The 15,837-nt window shown below is 46.1% G+C and overlaps 1 protein-coding gene across 1 annotated transcript in view; it reads right to left on the reverse strand.

Annotated features, from left to right (window-relative positions):
- Wdr91 (WD repeat domain 91) overlaps window positions 1-10,031 on the reverse strand; it is a 37,500-nt gene extending 27,469 nt beyond the window's left edge. Inside the window, exons 1-6 of the mRNA XM_050148017.1 lie at window positions 9,862-10,031; window positions 8,419-8,598; window positions 7,389-7,596; window positions 5,874-5,956; window positions 4,663-4,793; window positions 3,587-3,752 (exon numbers count right to left, since the gene is read on the reverse strand). Coding sequence (XP_050003974.1) covers window positions 3,587-3,752; window positions 4,663-4,793; window positions 5,874-5,956; window positions 7,389-7,596; window positions 8,419-8,598; window positions 9,862-9,984 — 891 coding nt within the window. The 5' untranslated portion in view covers window positions 9,985-10,031. The remainder of the gene's footprint in view (window positions 1-3,586; window positions 3,753-4,662; window positions 4,794-5,873; window positions 5,957-7,388; window positions 7,597-8,418; window positions 8,599-9,861) is intronic.
- Between the last annotated feature and the right edge of the window lie 5,806 nt (window positions 10,032-15,837).

A 15,837-nucleotide genomic window follows, 5' to 3' on the forward strand; every position in this document is an offset into this window, starting at 1 on the left:
ACGGTATTGGATAAATGTATGTAGGCCTGGGAGAGACAAATAGCTATAAAAAAAAGTAAATGGTTTTTCTTTAAAAAAAAAAAAGTAAAGTTTTTAAAGAGAGTACAGACAGTCATAGATTAAAAGAGTAAAGAAAAATAAACCACATAAACATGGAATATGCACAGAGAGTCTAGATTATGTATATTATTGTGTTTTCTTTGAATTTTTTTGACAACAGAGAGATATTTGAATCTGGGGACTTCTAAGCTAAACCAACATATATACTTTAAAGGTATCTCAACTTCAAAATTTGGGTCTAAGGATATGTTGTTTTGCAAAGAGGTTCTACTTTTGTTTCCACAGAGGATGAGAACCTGTGGATTCCTTCCAGACTAATGTGGTTTGATGGAACAAGACACCCTAAAAGGTCTTCACAAACCGCAAAATTATTTCACCCAACAAAAAGCAGGAAGCAATTTAGAGAAAACTACACCCAAATTCCCAAATATTATATATAAATGTTTGTTTACATATAAAGGGTGATATGCTATAGAGATGAATACTTTGCATTGGTATGGATCTTGGTTTATTGAAACAAATTTAAGGTCAATTTTGTTATATATATATGTATATGTATATATATATTTCTTGCTCTTTTTTGTGTTTGTGCTGCTCATTTAAAAATGTAATGTATAATTGAGAAATACAGGTCAATAGATAGTCATTTATGACAGTCAAATTTGTAGTTATGTTATTTAGGTTTTCTAGATGTACAAAGATCTATTTCAGATGGATAGTTATTCTTCAAACCTTTCAAAGATTAACAGAATATGGCATTTAAAATGTTTAAGAACTTAGACTTTTCATGACAATGAGACTCATCTGTCCTGGCAGCACCAATCTACTTCAAGAGGATGATGGGCATCGAAGAGGCTCCTTATAAAGAGTTTGCTAGCCATTTGGGCAAGAAACTGCTCTTGCCTGGACTGCTTGATGCTATGCTGTATGAACTGGACATGCAGGACCCACAGAAAAATGACTGCTGAACTTGCCTAAAGGTGAGAGACAGTCCTTTGGGGTTCCTGCTTCATGAAAGAACTGTCAGACGTTTTGCAGGACACAAAAGAAAGCAACTGATGAACTTTGCCAATACACGACATAAGAGAGAAGAAATTTCCTGCTTCATAGAAAAGTCTGCCAGATACTCTGGGCCTGTAGGCTGAAGATGGGTACCCCAACGTTACAGAAGAACTTTGGGTGACTATCCAGGCAGCAAGATGGTCTCTGTCAATTCTAGAGTTTTGGAAGTTAAGTTGCATTTCCTGTCTACTTAGGTAATATAATATCTTTCTGGAGTCTTTGATGGAGTTGAAAAATAGTTATAGTTTTCCTTAGTTATGATAAAAGATAAAGTAGTAAAATATTATAACTATAATTATTGCTTGGTAACTGTTTTGTTATGTGTAATCTTGCTATGTTAGAGTTAAAACCTTCCTTTTTATTTAGACAGAAAAAGGAGGTGATGTGGGATTTCCCTCTGTATGCTATAAGTACCATTGGTTAATAATGAATCTGCTTTGGTCCTTTTGCAGTGCAGAATAGGGCAAGGTGGGAATTCCAAACAGATAGAGCAGGAAAGATGGAAAGTCAAAAAGAGAAGCCATATAGTTGCGGCAAGAGACTGATGCTGGGAACCTTAACAGTAGGCCACAACCACACAGCAATACACAGACTAACTCTGCAATAGAAATGGGTTAATTTAAGATATAAGAGCTAACCAATTAGAAGTGTGAGCTAATAGGCCAAGCAGCATGGTAATAATACAGATTCTGTGTGATTATTTCGGGTCTGGGCAGCCAGGAAACAAATGAGCAGTCTCCACCTACACATCATGCCATTCAAACTTACTACATGACCCATAATTCCTGAGCTTATAAAACCATGGCCACAGGCTTATCCAAAGCAGTCTTTGTGTTTGCTTTAAATCCTAGTGAAGCTGGATTTCAAGAGACTCAATGCTCCACCCACCATCTATCAGGCTTCTAAAACACTGCTTGCTGGGAGAGACCCAGAAAGCAAACAGTAGAGCTTGTGTAACTAACTGCATTCTGAAAGAACAGAAGCTCTACTTGTAATATTTGAACTTTCAGAAAAGTAATGGCAGAGGTAGTCCTGACTGATTTATGACTGTCACCACCTTCAGCGATGCTGAGGTGACTGTCACACAGCATTGACAGCCCTTGAAATCTCAAAAATGATTCCTAGGACCTTCAGGAGTCCAGCTCCTTCCAAAATTTACTGATTAGCCTCTGCTGGGTACTTCTGAGACCAAGGGTGACTCTGTTCTTCCCTGAAGGAGTCAACACTACTAACTATCCCAAGCAAACTGGGGATAGTTTAAATTATCTGAATAGGAAACAATGAGCCAGAAGTAAAGAAAGTTGCCTGAGTCCAGGATTCAAGCTGTGTCCCCCAGGGTCCTGCTCAGTGTCTCCAGCTCAACAATATTAACCCATATACAGTCCCGTGGCCATCTGGTGCAGGATCCCAGCTTGCTGGACAGAAGCAGACTCCACCACTTGCAATCCAAGTCAAGGAGGTGGAGAAAGAAGGTACAGACTGGGACAATCTGCCTTCTCAGTAACTAATAAAAACACTTAAGAAGAAAAATCAAGGTCTAAAATAACCCTTGAGACTTTTCCCAAGTACGCTACATGGGCGCTCTACTGAGCCACATTGCCACCAGGTATTCCCAAAGGCAGTGAACTCTGAACTCTGTCTGACAGACTCCACTAGGAAACCCCTCAGTGGGACTCTTGGCTGCTCTGGACATAAGCAGGCATCAAAGGCCTCTTTCCATATAGCAGTAAAGTGAAGGATGGTAGAAGTCCTTTACAGAATCAGCAAATGCCAACGTTTAAGTGAAAGACACAAACTTAAAATGTACTGTTTGGCTAGCACTTATTTGAATCACTCAAAATTCAAAATTTCTAACTGTTGCATTTCACACTTGAGCTTCCCAAACACTCAAAACCCCTTGTGAGTTCACGGGAAATCTGAGCAAAGGGAAGGGACCCTTCCAAACCTACTCTCTGCTCTCATCTGTCACTTTATTCATGAAGAATGGCACACGGAGAGTTGTCACAGAGGTGCAGGGGAACTGGAGGACACAGCTACTTGGGGCTGGAAGCCAAGACTGGGAGCCTGAGACTCAATAAGATCCACCGTCAGCAGCATGTCTGCGCACACTCTGTCCTCCCTCCTTCATCTCAACATCATGCCCTGCACTACCAGCCAGGGGGAGATGGGAAAGGGGCTTCATTAGGATTTGCTGGGTTTTCCCCCAATTCCTCCTCTATGGTTTTATCTCAGTTCTCATCCTGCAAATAGATCACTAGTCTAAAATGATGGGCAGGAGAGGATACAGGCAGGGGAGAAGAAAGAAAAGAAGAAATAAATTTGGGATATCACAGCACATCCGAAAATTTGGCCCTGAAGAAAAGGACCCATGCATCCACCTGTGACGCGAGTCCTGCACGAAGGCCTGGGAATGAGACGGCAGAAGTACCCTGACAAGCACTACAAAGGCAAGGCCCACACTTACCTGACTGCTGAGGGAGTCTTTCTTGGCTGAACTCTGAGCCTGAGGGGGGCCTTGGGCAGGTGACAACCTTGAAGGGCTCTTCTTACTTTGGGGCAGCAATGAGGACAGGAAGCCCACTCGAGGCGACTGGGAGAGGGAGGCAGTCCTCTGGCTGCACACCATGGCTCTGGCCAAGGAAACACACCACAGTGTGAGGGACTGGGGAACAAGGAAGACCCAGGAACACACAACTCCTGGCCGAGGTTAGTGACCGAGATCTTAGCTAAGGGCTGAGGTCTGGGCTTAAAGGTGGCATGATCTTTGCTCCCATTTCCTGAACAAAGAACCAGAAGTCATCTGGCCCGAAAGGGAAGTCTGAGGCTCTTAGGGAGACCCAGGAAAGCTCAGAATGCCTTCTGAGGACTGCTGGCCACACATGTACTGAGCACCTGACCATGTTCATCCAAACGGGGATGAGCCAGGGCGAAACGCAATGGGATACAACGACTTAGCACGAAAAAGTGCATTTAATATGCATTGGAATAGTCTGAGAATATGAGGCTACATAAAATATACCATTAAAACCAACGCTGGATGCCTCCTTTTACTTTCTCCACGCATCTAACAAAAGCCTTCTCAGTCCATCTCTGATTGACACTTGACTTCCAGCTACAGAGCCTACCATCTCTCTCCTATCTCGGACTTCTGTTTTAACTGGCTGTTTTTAAAGGTCACTCAAACTCCTGTCCCATACTGCCTACCTCTTTTATACCCTCAGCAGCTTCTCCTGAGGAACATCCCCACCTCCGGTGACCAGCCCTTCCATCCTACGGAGCAGTTTTGCTAGACTCCGCCATCATGGACCCTGACCCAGCTGTGCAGTTCTCCACGCCGGGAGAGCCTTAGAGAGTAGGGTCCTCACATATACAACTCGGAACCAGGTGTGCCACAGACCTCTCTGGCAACTCTCCCTCAGCAGACACAGGGGGCCACCAGGGAGGAAGTCAGTGTGAAGCTGAGACCACAGAAAGAGCAGAGACGGAAGGGCAGAGACAGCAGCCTCCCCCCACCGACGCGCCACCCTCGAGCACACTCACAGCTCCGAGTCCCCGAGGCGGTCCATACTGGAGACGTAAGGGGGCAGCTTGTGCTGGACCAAGGCCTCTTCCTCCTCCTGCTGTTGCTCTTCCTTCTTCAGCCGATGGATTTCAGCTTGCAATGCAAAAAGCTACGGAGGGGCGAAGCACAGTTAGCCAGTGACCTCATGTGACCTTCCCTAGACAGGCCAGGCCACATCCAACCCCAGCTGTAAGGAGCACTCCTGTTCACCAAACAACAGTGGGAAAAGAGAGAGTCACGGCTGATAATGGACTCCTGAGACATCCTTAGACATCCAAAACCACTGGTTTTTTTTTTTTTCTTTTTTATCATTTGATTTACTTCCTCTTTATTGCTTGACTTGTTTCTTCCTGAATACACTGGGGGGGGGGGGGAGGATCCTGCTTTGATGTTTGGAATCTGCAAAAAAGGGACTTTGAAACTTGCAGAGAGAAACATTTTTAATGCATTATGTTATTAGAGCATCTTTAGCCCTTGTCTGGAGACAACAATCCAATAATCTCAAATCCCCAAATAGCTTTTAAGCTTCCTTTTCCCAAAAATATCACAGGCACAGGACTTCATTTCAAGATGGGGAGACTCCTTAGGCAAAATGTAAAGGCAAACACAGGCGTCTTGGAGCTAGTATTTTGTCAAGTACGTAGCTGAATCAGAACAATTCTATCGGGGTTATAAACAGTATATGTATGGCTACATAAGGGAAAAGACTGGGAAGATAAATAAGTGAGAGACGGGGGCTGGAGAGAAGGCTCAGCAGTTAAGAGTGAGTGCTGACCTTGCAGAGGACCTGAGTAGCCACATCAGGTGGATCACAGGTTTGTAACTCCAACTCCAAGGGAGCTGACATCCTCTTCTGGCCTGCATGGGCACCTACACCCACAGGCACATTCCACACACACAATTTCAAAGAAAAAGAGATGAAAAGAACCAAGGTGTGCGGTGTTGCAAAATGCACACTGTCTTTTCTTTTTTAACAAGTTTGTTCTTGCTGCCATATTGCTCATGCAGTACATCTGACTTCAGACGTTAATGGCACTTCTGGTTATCAGGGCTGGCATAGCCCCAGAGCCCCAAGTTGGTGACTCACTGTTCATCTGAGAACAGTTCACCTTTTCTCTGTTTAACCAGCTCTCTACTGCTACCCGAAAGCAGAAGTGCTTCCCAGCTTCCGACCTGGCTCAGAACAAACCTTCTGACGGAGAACTTCATTCTCTTCTTGAACCTGGTTGCTCCTCTGGCACTCTGCATCAAAGTTCAGGATCACAGGGACCGGTGCACAAAGTTAAAGAACAAGTCTGCCCAGAGAGATTCCAAAGTCCTTCCCAGTGAAACATCCGAATATGAGCCACAGAATGGGCATTGTGGGAATGAGCCTCTTCCAGTCCGTGGGTCTACTAATTCAGACTACCTGACTCCTTTGGACTCAGAGGCACATGACAAACTGCCTGGCCAGCCCTTGTATAAGTCATAAATGCAAACTCAGACATTTTCCCCCAGCACCAAAAGTGAAGGGCTAATGGACTTCACAGTCTAAGCTTTAGTAAGGTCAGTGCCAATGACCCAGTTAATGTCTCCAGGCTGTATCTCTCCCTGGCAAAAGTTTAGATGGAAAAACCATTCTGCAGATTGCATACCCACACACACCCCATGAACACCCACACTCCAGCTTAGGGTAGTGGTCTTTCCCGGCTGCTGCCCAGAGTTCTGCTAGAATCACAGAGCAGGTAGGGTCTGTCTTAGGAGAGCAAACTGCAGTTCCAATGTGCGTGACCTACTTTGCAGAGTCGTGACCTGTTCTGCACTGAAAAGATAATGAGCGACAGGTTCCAGCTGCCCAGGAGATTCTCTGGAAAGTCCTCAGAAGGGGGAACAGGAAGGAGAAGAGAAAGGCAGCTCTGGTAAAAATCTGATTCACACTTATCCACAACAGGAAGGGGGAAGAGACAGCAGGACCGTCCATCTCAAAATGTCCTTCCCAGAGGTCAACACAGCCGCAGTGGGTGGACCTCTACCACGTTCAGACTTATCAGGGCCTGCCCAGGCTGTCCCATTTCAAATGAGGCTCCCTTCTCTCATAGATTCTCAGCGTAGGAAACATGAATGAGACTTGTGCTGGCATCAGATCTTGGGCCTTCAACAACAGTAGGCAGCTTGTTACAGTGAAGTCCCCCCCCCCACACACACACACACACACACTCTCTCTAACACCCGAACACATATTCTTCAAGCTACTCTATACTCTGGCAAGTTGAGGCCCACTGAGGTCACTGTCCCAGAAAGTAAAACAAACACAAACTCAGGCAGAAAGCTCCAGCCCAAGAAGTGTTTTCATCTGCCACTAAACCCCAGCAAAGGTAAGAAACATGAGCTATATACAGAGAGAGGGTACGCTCAAGTCAGGCTGCTCCGAGCCCTGGAGCTGACTGGATCGAGCCGGGTACCAGCACCCAGAAGCTGCCAACTTCCCTGCCGATGCACATCAGCTGTTGCTGACAACACAGTTCAGAAGCTGCAGAACTAAGAATTATGACTCCCTGGCCTCCTGACAAAAATAACCACAATTCGTCCAGCCCCTCACATGACACACGCCAGTGATCTTTGGGTACTTTGTGAAAGAAATGGCTACATCATGAGAAGCAGCCTCTCCTCACAGTGTCTGGGTACCTCAGACTACGGACACAGCCTCAGGCAGCAGGAAGGATATGCATGCACTGGAATAGGACGCTCAGGAAGTTGTGCAGAGAGACGATGAACGTGTCGGCCCACTGTCGAGAGAAGTAGGTAGCGAAGATAGGGTTGGTGTCTGGGGACGGCAAGAAGGGCAGAGCGAACCAGTCCTTCCATTCAGCCTGGTTCTGGAGTTCTGTGGCCTGCTTTGCAAAGAATTCCTGGGCCTTGTCATTTCTGTTTGTCTGCCGAGACACAAAGAAGGTTGCAAGGGAGGGAGGGGGAAGAGACAAGTCCACAGGTCAGGATCTTCGCGGTTGCTGAGCAAACAGCCTCTGAATACCTCCTGTCAAGCCAGTGACAAAACTGTATTGATAAACTCCACAATAAGAAGGAAAGCATCACCCTTTTCTCAACCCAAAGCTGGTTCCTACTGAAGTTCTGGGGCTCGGGTTATCACTCACTCAGCTGGGAGAGCCTTTGTCTCAAATGCAGAGTCCTGGGTTTGATCCCTGGCACTGGATAAAACCAACCAGGCATGGTGGCACACCTATACACCTAGCTCTTGAAATACAGAGGCAGAAAGATCAAAAGTTAAAGGTCATCCTCAATTACACATCAAATTCGAGGCCACTCTGGGATACAAGAGACCCAGTTTCAAAGACAAAAATAAACTGAGGTTCTAATGGCAAATGCCATCCTGGGAACTAATCTCTGGTTGAAGCTCAAAGAATCTAAATGAGTCCCCCAAATCAGTTACATTTTGTTTTGTTTTATGAGACAGGGTTTCAATGTGCAACTCTGGTTGTCCTGGAATTCACTCTATAGACCAGGTTGGCCTTGAACTCAGAGATCCACCCAAGTGCTGAGACTAAAGGCATGCATGTGCCACCACTATCCAGCTATATATGCAGGGGTTTTTTTATTACTCAAAGTTTATATTCTTTAAAATGCTATATAAGTTTACACACTTAAAATCAACGGGACCTAGAACTGGGGAAAACGAATCAGATGATCTACAGATACTGAGACATGGGGGACAAGAAAACAGTCAAAAACAGAAAAACCTGGATTGTGTAGACCAGATAAAAGCGAAACAGGCTGGTTTTCAGTTTGTGGATGGTGGGCCGATAGATGTCCTCCAAGCGGCTGAAGAGCCTGCGCTCCAGGTAGCTCCAATACTCCCGAAGGGCAGCCAGGTCATACACCTGCATCAGCTGCTGCAACTGGTCCACAATCTTGTCCACCTAGTGGGAGACAACAGCGTTGGAGGTGGCCAGAGACAGAGGAAATCCACACCTCACTACACACAACACAAATTCCGTATTCTTCCTGGGGCTCCCAGATGTAAAAAACGTATAACATCAGTTGGGACACTATAAAATTTCCAAGATGTATTAATATAACAGCTTTCAAATTATTTTCTGATGCTAGCTATAGGTGACCCTCGAGCAAGCTCAGAGACAGTCCAGTAAGCAAGAGTTTTGGCTCCGAGTGCTGGGTCTCCTTGACCAACTTGGCAATATCACTTCAACTTCGGCCGCGGTTGCCTCGCATTGTAAAAATAAACAAGAGTGAAAGAGCACCAGACAGTCTCCACGGTCCTCCCTCCCAGCTCCACGATTCTCCCTGCCAGCTCCAGTCCTCCCTCCCAGCTCCACAATTTCAAGAACACCGCGACTACCGGCCCCTGCAGGTCATCAGAGTCCCACCTGAGCCTCCATGGCTGCTCCCTTCAGCCAAAGACAGTCACGCCGGAGTAGACAATCTGAAATCTGTTTTGGATACCAATGTCCATCCAATTCCTTTGTTTCAGAAGTGGATCAGGACACTGCTGTCTGGAGCAGGGAGACGCTTTGCATTGCCACCAAGTGAGCACTAATTTCACACGGCAGGAACCAATATCCTAACTTCCTTTAGCTACTGGCTCACTAGCTCCCCCAATCCATTTGCCCAGGACCAATTTAACTCGGCACATACAAACATACAAGTCATAAGCAAAGAAGTTCCAAGCACCTCTCAATGGAAAATAGTACCATAGAAGTTTGTGTTTTAAAAGCGTGCAGGGAGATCTTCCTGAACTGCAGAACAGAAACTGCCAATGAGTCCAGGCCGCAGCCCCCTTTGCTCCCTCTACTATATACAGCCAATACTTGAATATTTCTTCTGTCAGAACTCAACCTTGTACCCCACCTTGGCTCTTAAAGCGTCGTAGCGACGCCGGCCAACCATTGGCCAGCACCTGCAGAGAGGGTTTGGAATGGAGTGGAGTGGTGGAGCCCTGGACCAGGAATCAGGGACCCGATGCTCCTGACTCACTAAGCAACTTCAGGCAAGTCACAACCCTCTCCCGGCCTCAGTTCCTCCTCGGTCAAGCTAGGGCCAGACTCGAGACGTCTGCAGTCCCCCACCAGGCAGTGACAGCGCCGCCCTAGCACCGGAGGGTAGTGCCGGAGCAGGAGGCCCGTTCCCCTATCTACCCGCCTCTGCCGCCCCTGCCGGTCCCTCACCCTGAACCCCTTCTCTTTGTCCGCCTTGATCTCCGCATCCAGCTGCCGCAGTGTATGCGTGAAACCACGGAAGAGCAAGTACTCCCGGACCAGCTCGTCCGTGCGTTCCACCGCCTCCGCCATCGCTGCGCGCGCGCGCGCGCGCCGCTAGGGACCCCAGCGGCTCAGGGCGGAGAGGCGGGGCCTGGTGGGACGGGGCGGGGTCTAGCTCGGGCGCCTCCTACGTCACGCCACAGCCAGCCTACCAATGGCGCGCCCCGCCCCACTCTCCCCGGGTTCCGGATCGTCTAGGCGGCACCGCAGTTTTCTGGGAGCCCTGGAGTGTCACCTGAGTGGCTGACACCGCTGCCTCGGTCCAAGTAAAATAGGACTGGACCTTGCGAACGTTCCAGATAGTCACGGGGCGGGAAGGGAGTGCTGTCCCCAGCTTATTAGCATGACACTGCAGAATCTTTTGTCCTCGTCCCTCCTCTTAAAAATGGAGAAAACTGGGGAGATGGCTTCGCGGTTAAGAGCACCGACTGCTTTTCCAAATAGGACCCGGGTTCAATTCCCAGCACCCACATGACAGCTCACAACTCTCTGTAAATCCAATTCCAGGGGACCCGACACCCTCACACAAATATACATGCAGGCAAAAATGTATGTTCAGAAAATAAAAAGTAAATTTAAATTTTTAAAAAATGGAGAAAACTGGAGCCCCCACAGGTAAAATGGCCCATGTGAAGTCAATTCCCAAAACCCCAGCTTGCTTCTCTTTTCTTTCCAGTTCTGGGGACTGAACCCAGGGCCTCACACATGCTAGGCAAGCATACTGTCGCTGAGTTGTCTGCAATGCCCAGGCCTTTTGTTGTTTGGTTGATTGGGATTAGGTGTGGTTTTGTAAATTGCCACACAGGCCTTGAACTTGGCAATAAGGAACACCGCACCACCAGGCCTGTCTGCCTCGCCCTGAGTTCCGGAGGAAGAAGAGTTAACTATACCAACCAAGACGTACCCCTTAGAGAGAGAGAGGAAAAAAAGGCAAATTTCAGAAGTGTGTGGCCTATGGTCCAAGTTACTTGTTATTTATTTGTGTTTTTGATTTTTTTTTCGAGACAGGGTTACTCTGTGTAGCTTTGGCACCTGTCCTGGAACTAGCTCTTGTAGACCAGGCTGGCCTCCAACTCACAGGGATCTGCCTGACTGTGCCTCCCGAGTGCTGGGATTAAAGGCATGTGCCACCACTGCCCGACTATTTGTTAGTTTTTAAAAATATTTTTGTGAAGATTTTTTTAATTTTTTTTAAATATTTATTTATTTATTAGTTATGTGTACAATGGTCTGTCTGTGTGTATGTCTGCAGGCCAGAAGAGGTCACCAGACCTCATTACAGATGGTTGTGAGCCACCATGTGGTTACTGGGAATTGAACTCAGGACCTTTGGAAGAGCAGGCAATGCTCTTAACCACTGAGCCATCTCTCCAGCCCCCTGTGAAGATTTTTTAAACTCGGGAAAATTGTAAAATAACTAGCAATTGTTTCTCTGAAGCACTTTCAGTTCCTTCTTGTTTTTGTTCTTTTTACTTTTAGAAAATTATTTGAAGTTTTTACAAGGCATACATATTTTGCCTTATTTCTTCATCTGCAAAATGTCAATGATAATACCCACACTGCAGAATTGGTGGTGCACGACTTTAGTCCGGGCACACTTAGGAGGTAGAGGCAGGTGGATCTCTGCGAGTTCAAGGTCAGCCTGGTCTACAAAGCAACAAGTTCCAGGACAGTCAGAGCTGTAACACAGAGAAACCCTGTCTCAAAATACCAAAAAAAAAAGAGACAGTGCATGAAGGAATAAAGGCATGATGGTGTGTACTCTGGGGTAGAGTTAGACAAATCTCTGTGAATTTGAGACCAGTCAGGGCTACAGAGTAAGACCCTTTCTTTAAAAAAAAAAAAATTGATTGATTGATTTATATGCACATGGGTGTGGCTGTCTATGCTGGTGGGAGGGCCCAAAGAGATTGCTGGGTATCTTTTATGTATTCTAACTATTCCTTTTGACACAGGGTCTGTCCCTGGAACTGGGGCTCTTATTTTCCTATCTCCACTGGAAGCCAGCAAACCCCAGCAACCCTACTGGCCCTGCTTGCCTCAAATCCAAGGTTACATTTATTTATACGGACATCCAGCTGGTTGCACGGGTGCTGAGACCCAGACTCTGGTCTTCATGGTTGTGGAGGAAGTACTCTCAACTGCTGGACCATGCCTGCAGCCTCAAGACTAGCTTTCTAATGATGGACATCAGTCCCTCCGTGCCCCCTCGTATACACCTTGCTATGTCTGGAAGGCCTCCAGGCCCTCACATGGAGAGCTAGCTGTCCTCCCTCCTTCCGGGCTTTGTCCAGATGTCATGTCTTAGGTTTCTGTCTGTTTCCCTAACAAGATATCATGAGCCGAGCAGCTGTGAACAACAGAAACTTAGTTCTCAGAGTTGCGGTGCCCAGAAAGTTGAAAATCAAGGCTCCAGCGTTAGCAGAGGTTTTTCCGATCAAACGCAGGTCCCTGCAGCTCTGTCAAGCTAAGTTGAGGCACCAGTCCTCCGTGGCCTAATTAAAAACAAACAAAAGGCAGAAGATGGAGGTTTATTCAATGTGGCCATCTTGGGAAGTGGATTTTTTTTTTTTTTATCCAGTGCCGCACAAGTTTGCTGTCTTGACATGAGGATTAGGTTTAAGGAGGGGGTAACAAGTGTGCACAAGTAATCAGTCCCAGTCAAGGTGTGGTCCTGCCCATCACTGGCCATCACTGTCTCAATTCCAGCCTTTCCAGCAAGGTGGTCTTGTAAGATGTCAGAGATGAGCGAAACCTCTCCCTGGGAGAGAAGTTCCTGTTCTGGCTAGCACCAGGTTGCGGCCTTTCCCTTCCCCACTACCAGATTCCCAGGGAAATTCCAGTTGTTTGAGAACTATTGTTTCAATACTCTGAGAGCAATGAAGAGAAACACGGGCATGCCACTCTTTAGAATACACACTCTTTGTCACCCAGGCTGTAACACACGGGATTCTCAAAAGTGTCCCCCTCAGAACAACCTCCCAGTGGTGCTCAAGTTTTAAAATATAACACTCAGACTGTAATAGTTAACGCCTTGGAAAGGCCTTCTCTGGCTGCCCTTGGCGAAGAGTAGCAACCCTACCACTTGTTCCTCATCCCCCTTGCCTGTTTGTCTGTTTGTATCTAGCACTTAGGACTGTCTTGCTAAATCAGTGTTTTGATGAATTGTCTGCCTCTCCCAAGATGCAAGCGTAAGCTGGATAGACGGAAGGAGAGGTTATCATCTGTCTTGTTTACTACTGTACGTGCAGAGCATAAAAAGGCATTGAGCTCATAGCCGATGCACAATAAATATGTACGGAGAGCAGTGTCAGGTAGGGCCCCGCCATCTTCAAACAAGGCCGTTTATGGCAGGAAATCTGAGGAAGCAGAGATACGGTCTTTGGTGGAAACTAAACCAAGAAGGTTCAAGCCAGCAACATGGGGCCCAAAGCATGGCCATCCTACCTCACCCCCCACCCCCCAATAGAAGCAAGTGATAGCATTTTTATACTGCTCTCCACCAAACCGTCCCCCCATCCCAGGCCTCTCTCCTGTTCTCCTGCCAGATATCCCGGGACCTTTCCATGTCTCTATTCCATAGTTGCCTCTAACTGAACACCACTATCTCAGCTCAATAGCGTGTGTGGAGACTGTAAGCTCAGACCTGGGAGTGAGGCTTTACTCCGGCTGTAGAAGCAGACTGAAGAATTCAGCTCCCCCCCTCCTCCAAAGTATAATTGGGTCATTCAAAACTTTTTCCAAAATAGAAGACAGTTGTGTCCCTCAAGCCCCAGTCTGCTGTTGCTTTCTGGCTTGGGGTTTATTGTTGTTGTTTCTGCTCGCCACTAGGAGAAACTGTTGTAAGCTGTGTTCTATCCTTTACAATATTATGAAGTCATTCCGATTTTAGTCTTTTTAAAATAATAGTTAATTACTTGGAGGGATGCTTTTAGACCAGAGAGAAAGCTCGGGGAAATTATGGAACCAGGGAAAGGAGAGGAGCCCCTCACTCTGGAGCCTGGCTGCAGCCCCTTGCCAGCTGAGAATCAAGAATTGCAACAAAATTGACAATTTTAAAACAACAATAAACCATGATTAACGCCTAAGGATATATGGCTTTTGTGCTTTGCCAGCTTCAAGCCTGCACTTTTCCGGGGATCGTACAAGAAACTCTAATTTTCATGAAAAGGTATGTCTTAACACCCTCATGTAGCCACTGTGGTTCAGAGCCTCCCTAGAATCCCATTTATCAAAAAAGAGGTAGAAAAAGTCTTCTAGCAACCCCTTGTGATCTAACTTCAGAGCAACAGAGATGGCGTCTACAGCTACTCAAACAAGCCTCTCCACTGGAAAACCCACGCCTTCTCTTCAGCGTGCCTTATCCTTTTCCCTGAGTACCTTTCTTGCTGTTAATCCCACATTTAAACATGTTTTAAAATATTTTATAATAAACTCTAACTGTGCTTCAAACTGCATGTTTCTGAAATTCTTTTCGGCAGTGATGTCAGAACGCCAGCTTTACCTGAGTGGGGGACAAGGAAAGTCGTCAGGCTGCTGCAGCCAGTGCTAGGCTATACTGCCTGCAGCATCACCAATGACAGTTCCACTTTGTGTCTAGATGTATGGACCACTCTCCAAAACTAATCATAATTAATCAGCCTGTTTCTTACAGATGAAAGAAAAAGAAAAACATACGAACCAGGAATAACACTCTGAGGGGTTTTCCCAGAGAAAGAAGACATATATCTTTAACGTTAAAAACCACGTACACAAGGACTGGAGAGATGGCTCAGCTGTTGTAAGAGTACTGGCTGCTCTTGCAGAGGACCTGAGTTCAGCTTCTAACTTCTACATAAAGGTTAACAAACAGCTGTAACTTTGGCCCCAGAGGATCCGACGACCTCTTGACCTCAGTAGGCACCAGGCACACACACAATGCATATACATATGTGCAGGCAAACATTCATGTACATAAAGTAAAGATAAATTCTCTTAGGGTTTTATTGCTGCAAATAGACTTCGTAACTATGGCACCTCTTATAAGGAAACATTTACTTGGGGATGACTTAACAGTTCAGAGGTTTAGCTCATTATCATACTGGCAGCAAGCATGGTGGCATGCAGGCAGATATGGTGCTGTAGGCGTAGCTGAGAGTTCTACATCCAGATCAGCAGGCAGCAGGAAGAGAGAGTGACACTGGGCCTGGCTTGAGCATCTGAGACCTCAAAGTTCACCCCCAGTGACACACTTCCTCCAACAAGGCCACACCTACTCCAGCAAGGCCGCACCCCTAGTAATGCCACTCCCTATGAACCTATTGGGGCCATTTTCATTCAAACTATATAAATTAATCACTTTCAAAAAACTGTATACAAATGTTTATTCAGAGTAACGAAAAACTGGAAATAATCCAGATGTTCTTTGACAACATGATTTTATTTATAGGCTACCTTTGAAAGAGTGAAATTTGGCATAAAGAAAACTGTACCACTCGTGAATGGTTAGTGGACATGAGGAGATAAGGGGGTGCCATCATTAAAGGGGCAGTGCAAGGGATTCATACGGTGGAATCGGTCTGCATCCTGACTGGTTGTGGATGTACCTGTGTGAGATGAAACTCATACACATATAGACACAAAGAAACCTCACTAGATACACAAGGAAATCTCACTAAAGTAATTAACTTAAAAATATAAATATCATGGAGCTAGAGAGGTGGCTCAGTGGTGAAGAGCATTGGCTGCTCTTCCAGAGGTCCTGAGTTCAATTCCTAGTAACCACATGGTGGCTCACAACCATCTCTAGTGGAATCTGGTGCCTTCTACTGGCAAAAAGATGTACATATAAATAGAACACTCATATTCATAAAAATAATTTTAAAAATAAATAAATAAATATAA

Source organism: Alexandromys fortis, unplaced genomic scaffold (assembly GCF_014885135.2).
Source record: "Alexandromys fortis isolate MF-2015 unplaced genomic scaffold, M_Fortis_MF-2015_v1.1 scaffold_57, whole genome shotgun sequence".
In the NCBI taxonomy this organism is placed as follows: domain Eukaryota; kingdom Metazoa; phylum Chordata; class Mammalia; order Rodentia; family Cricetidae; genus Alexandromys; species Alexandromys fortis.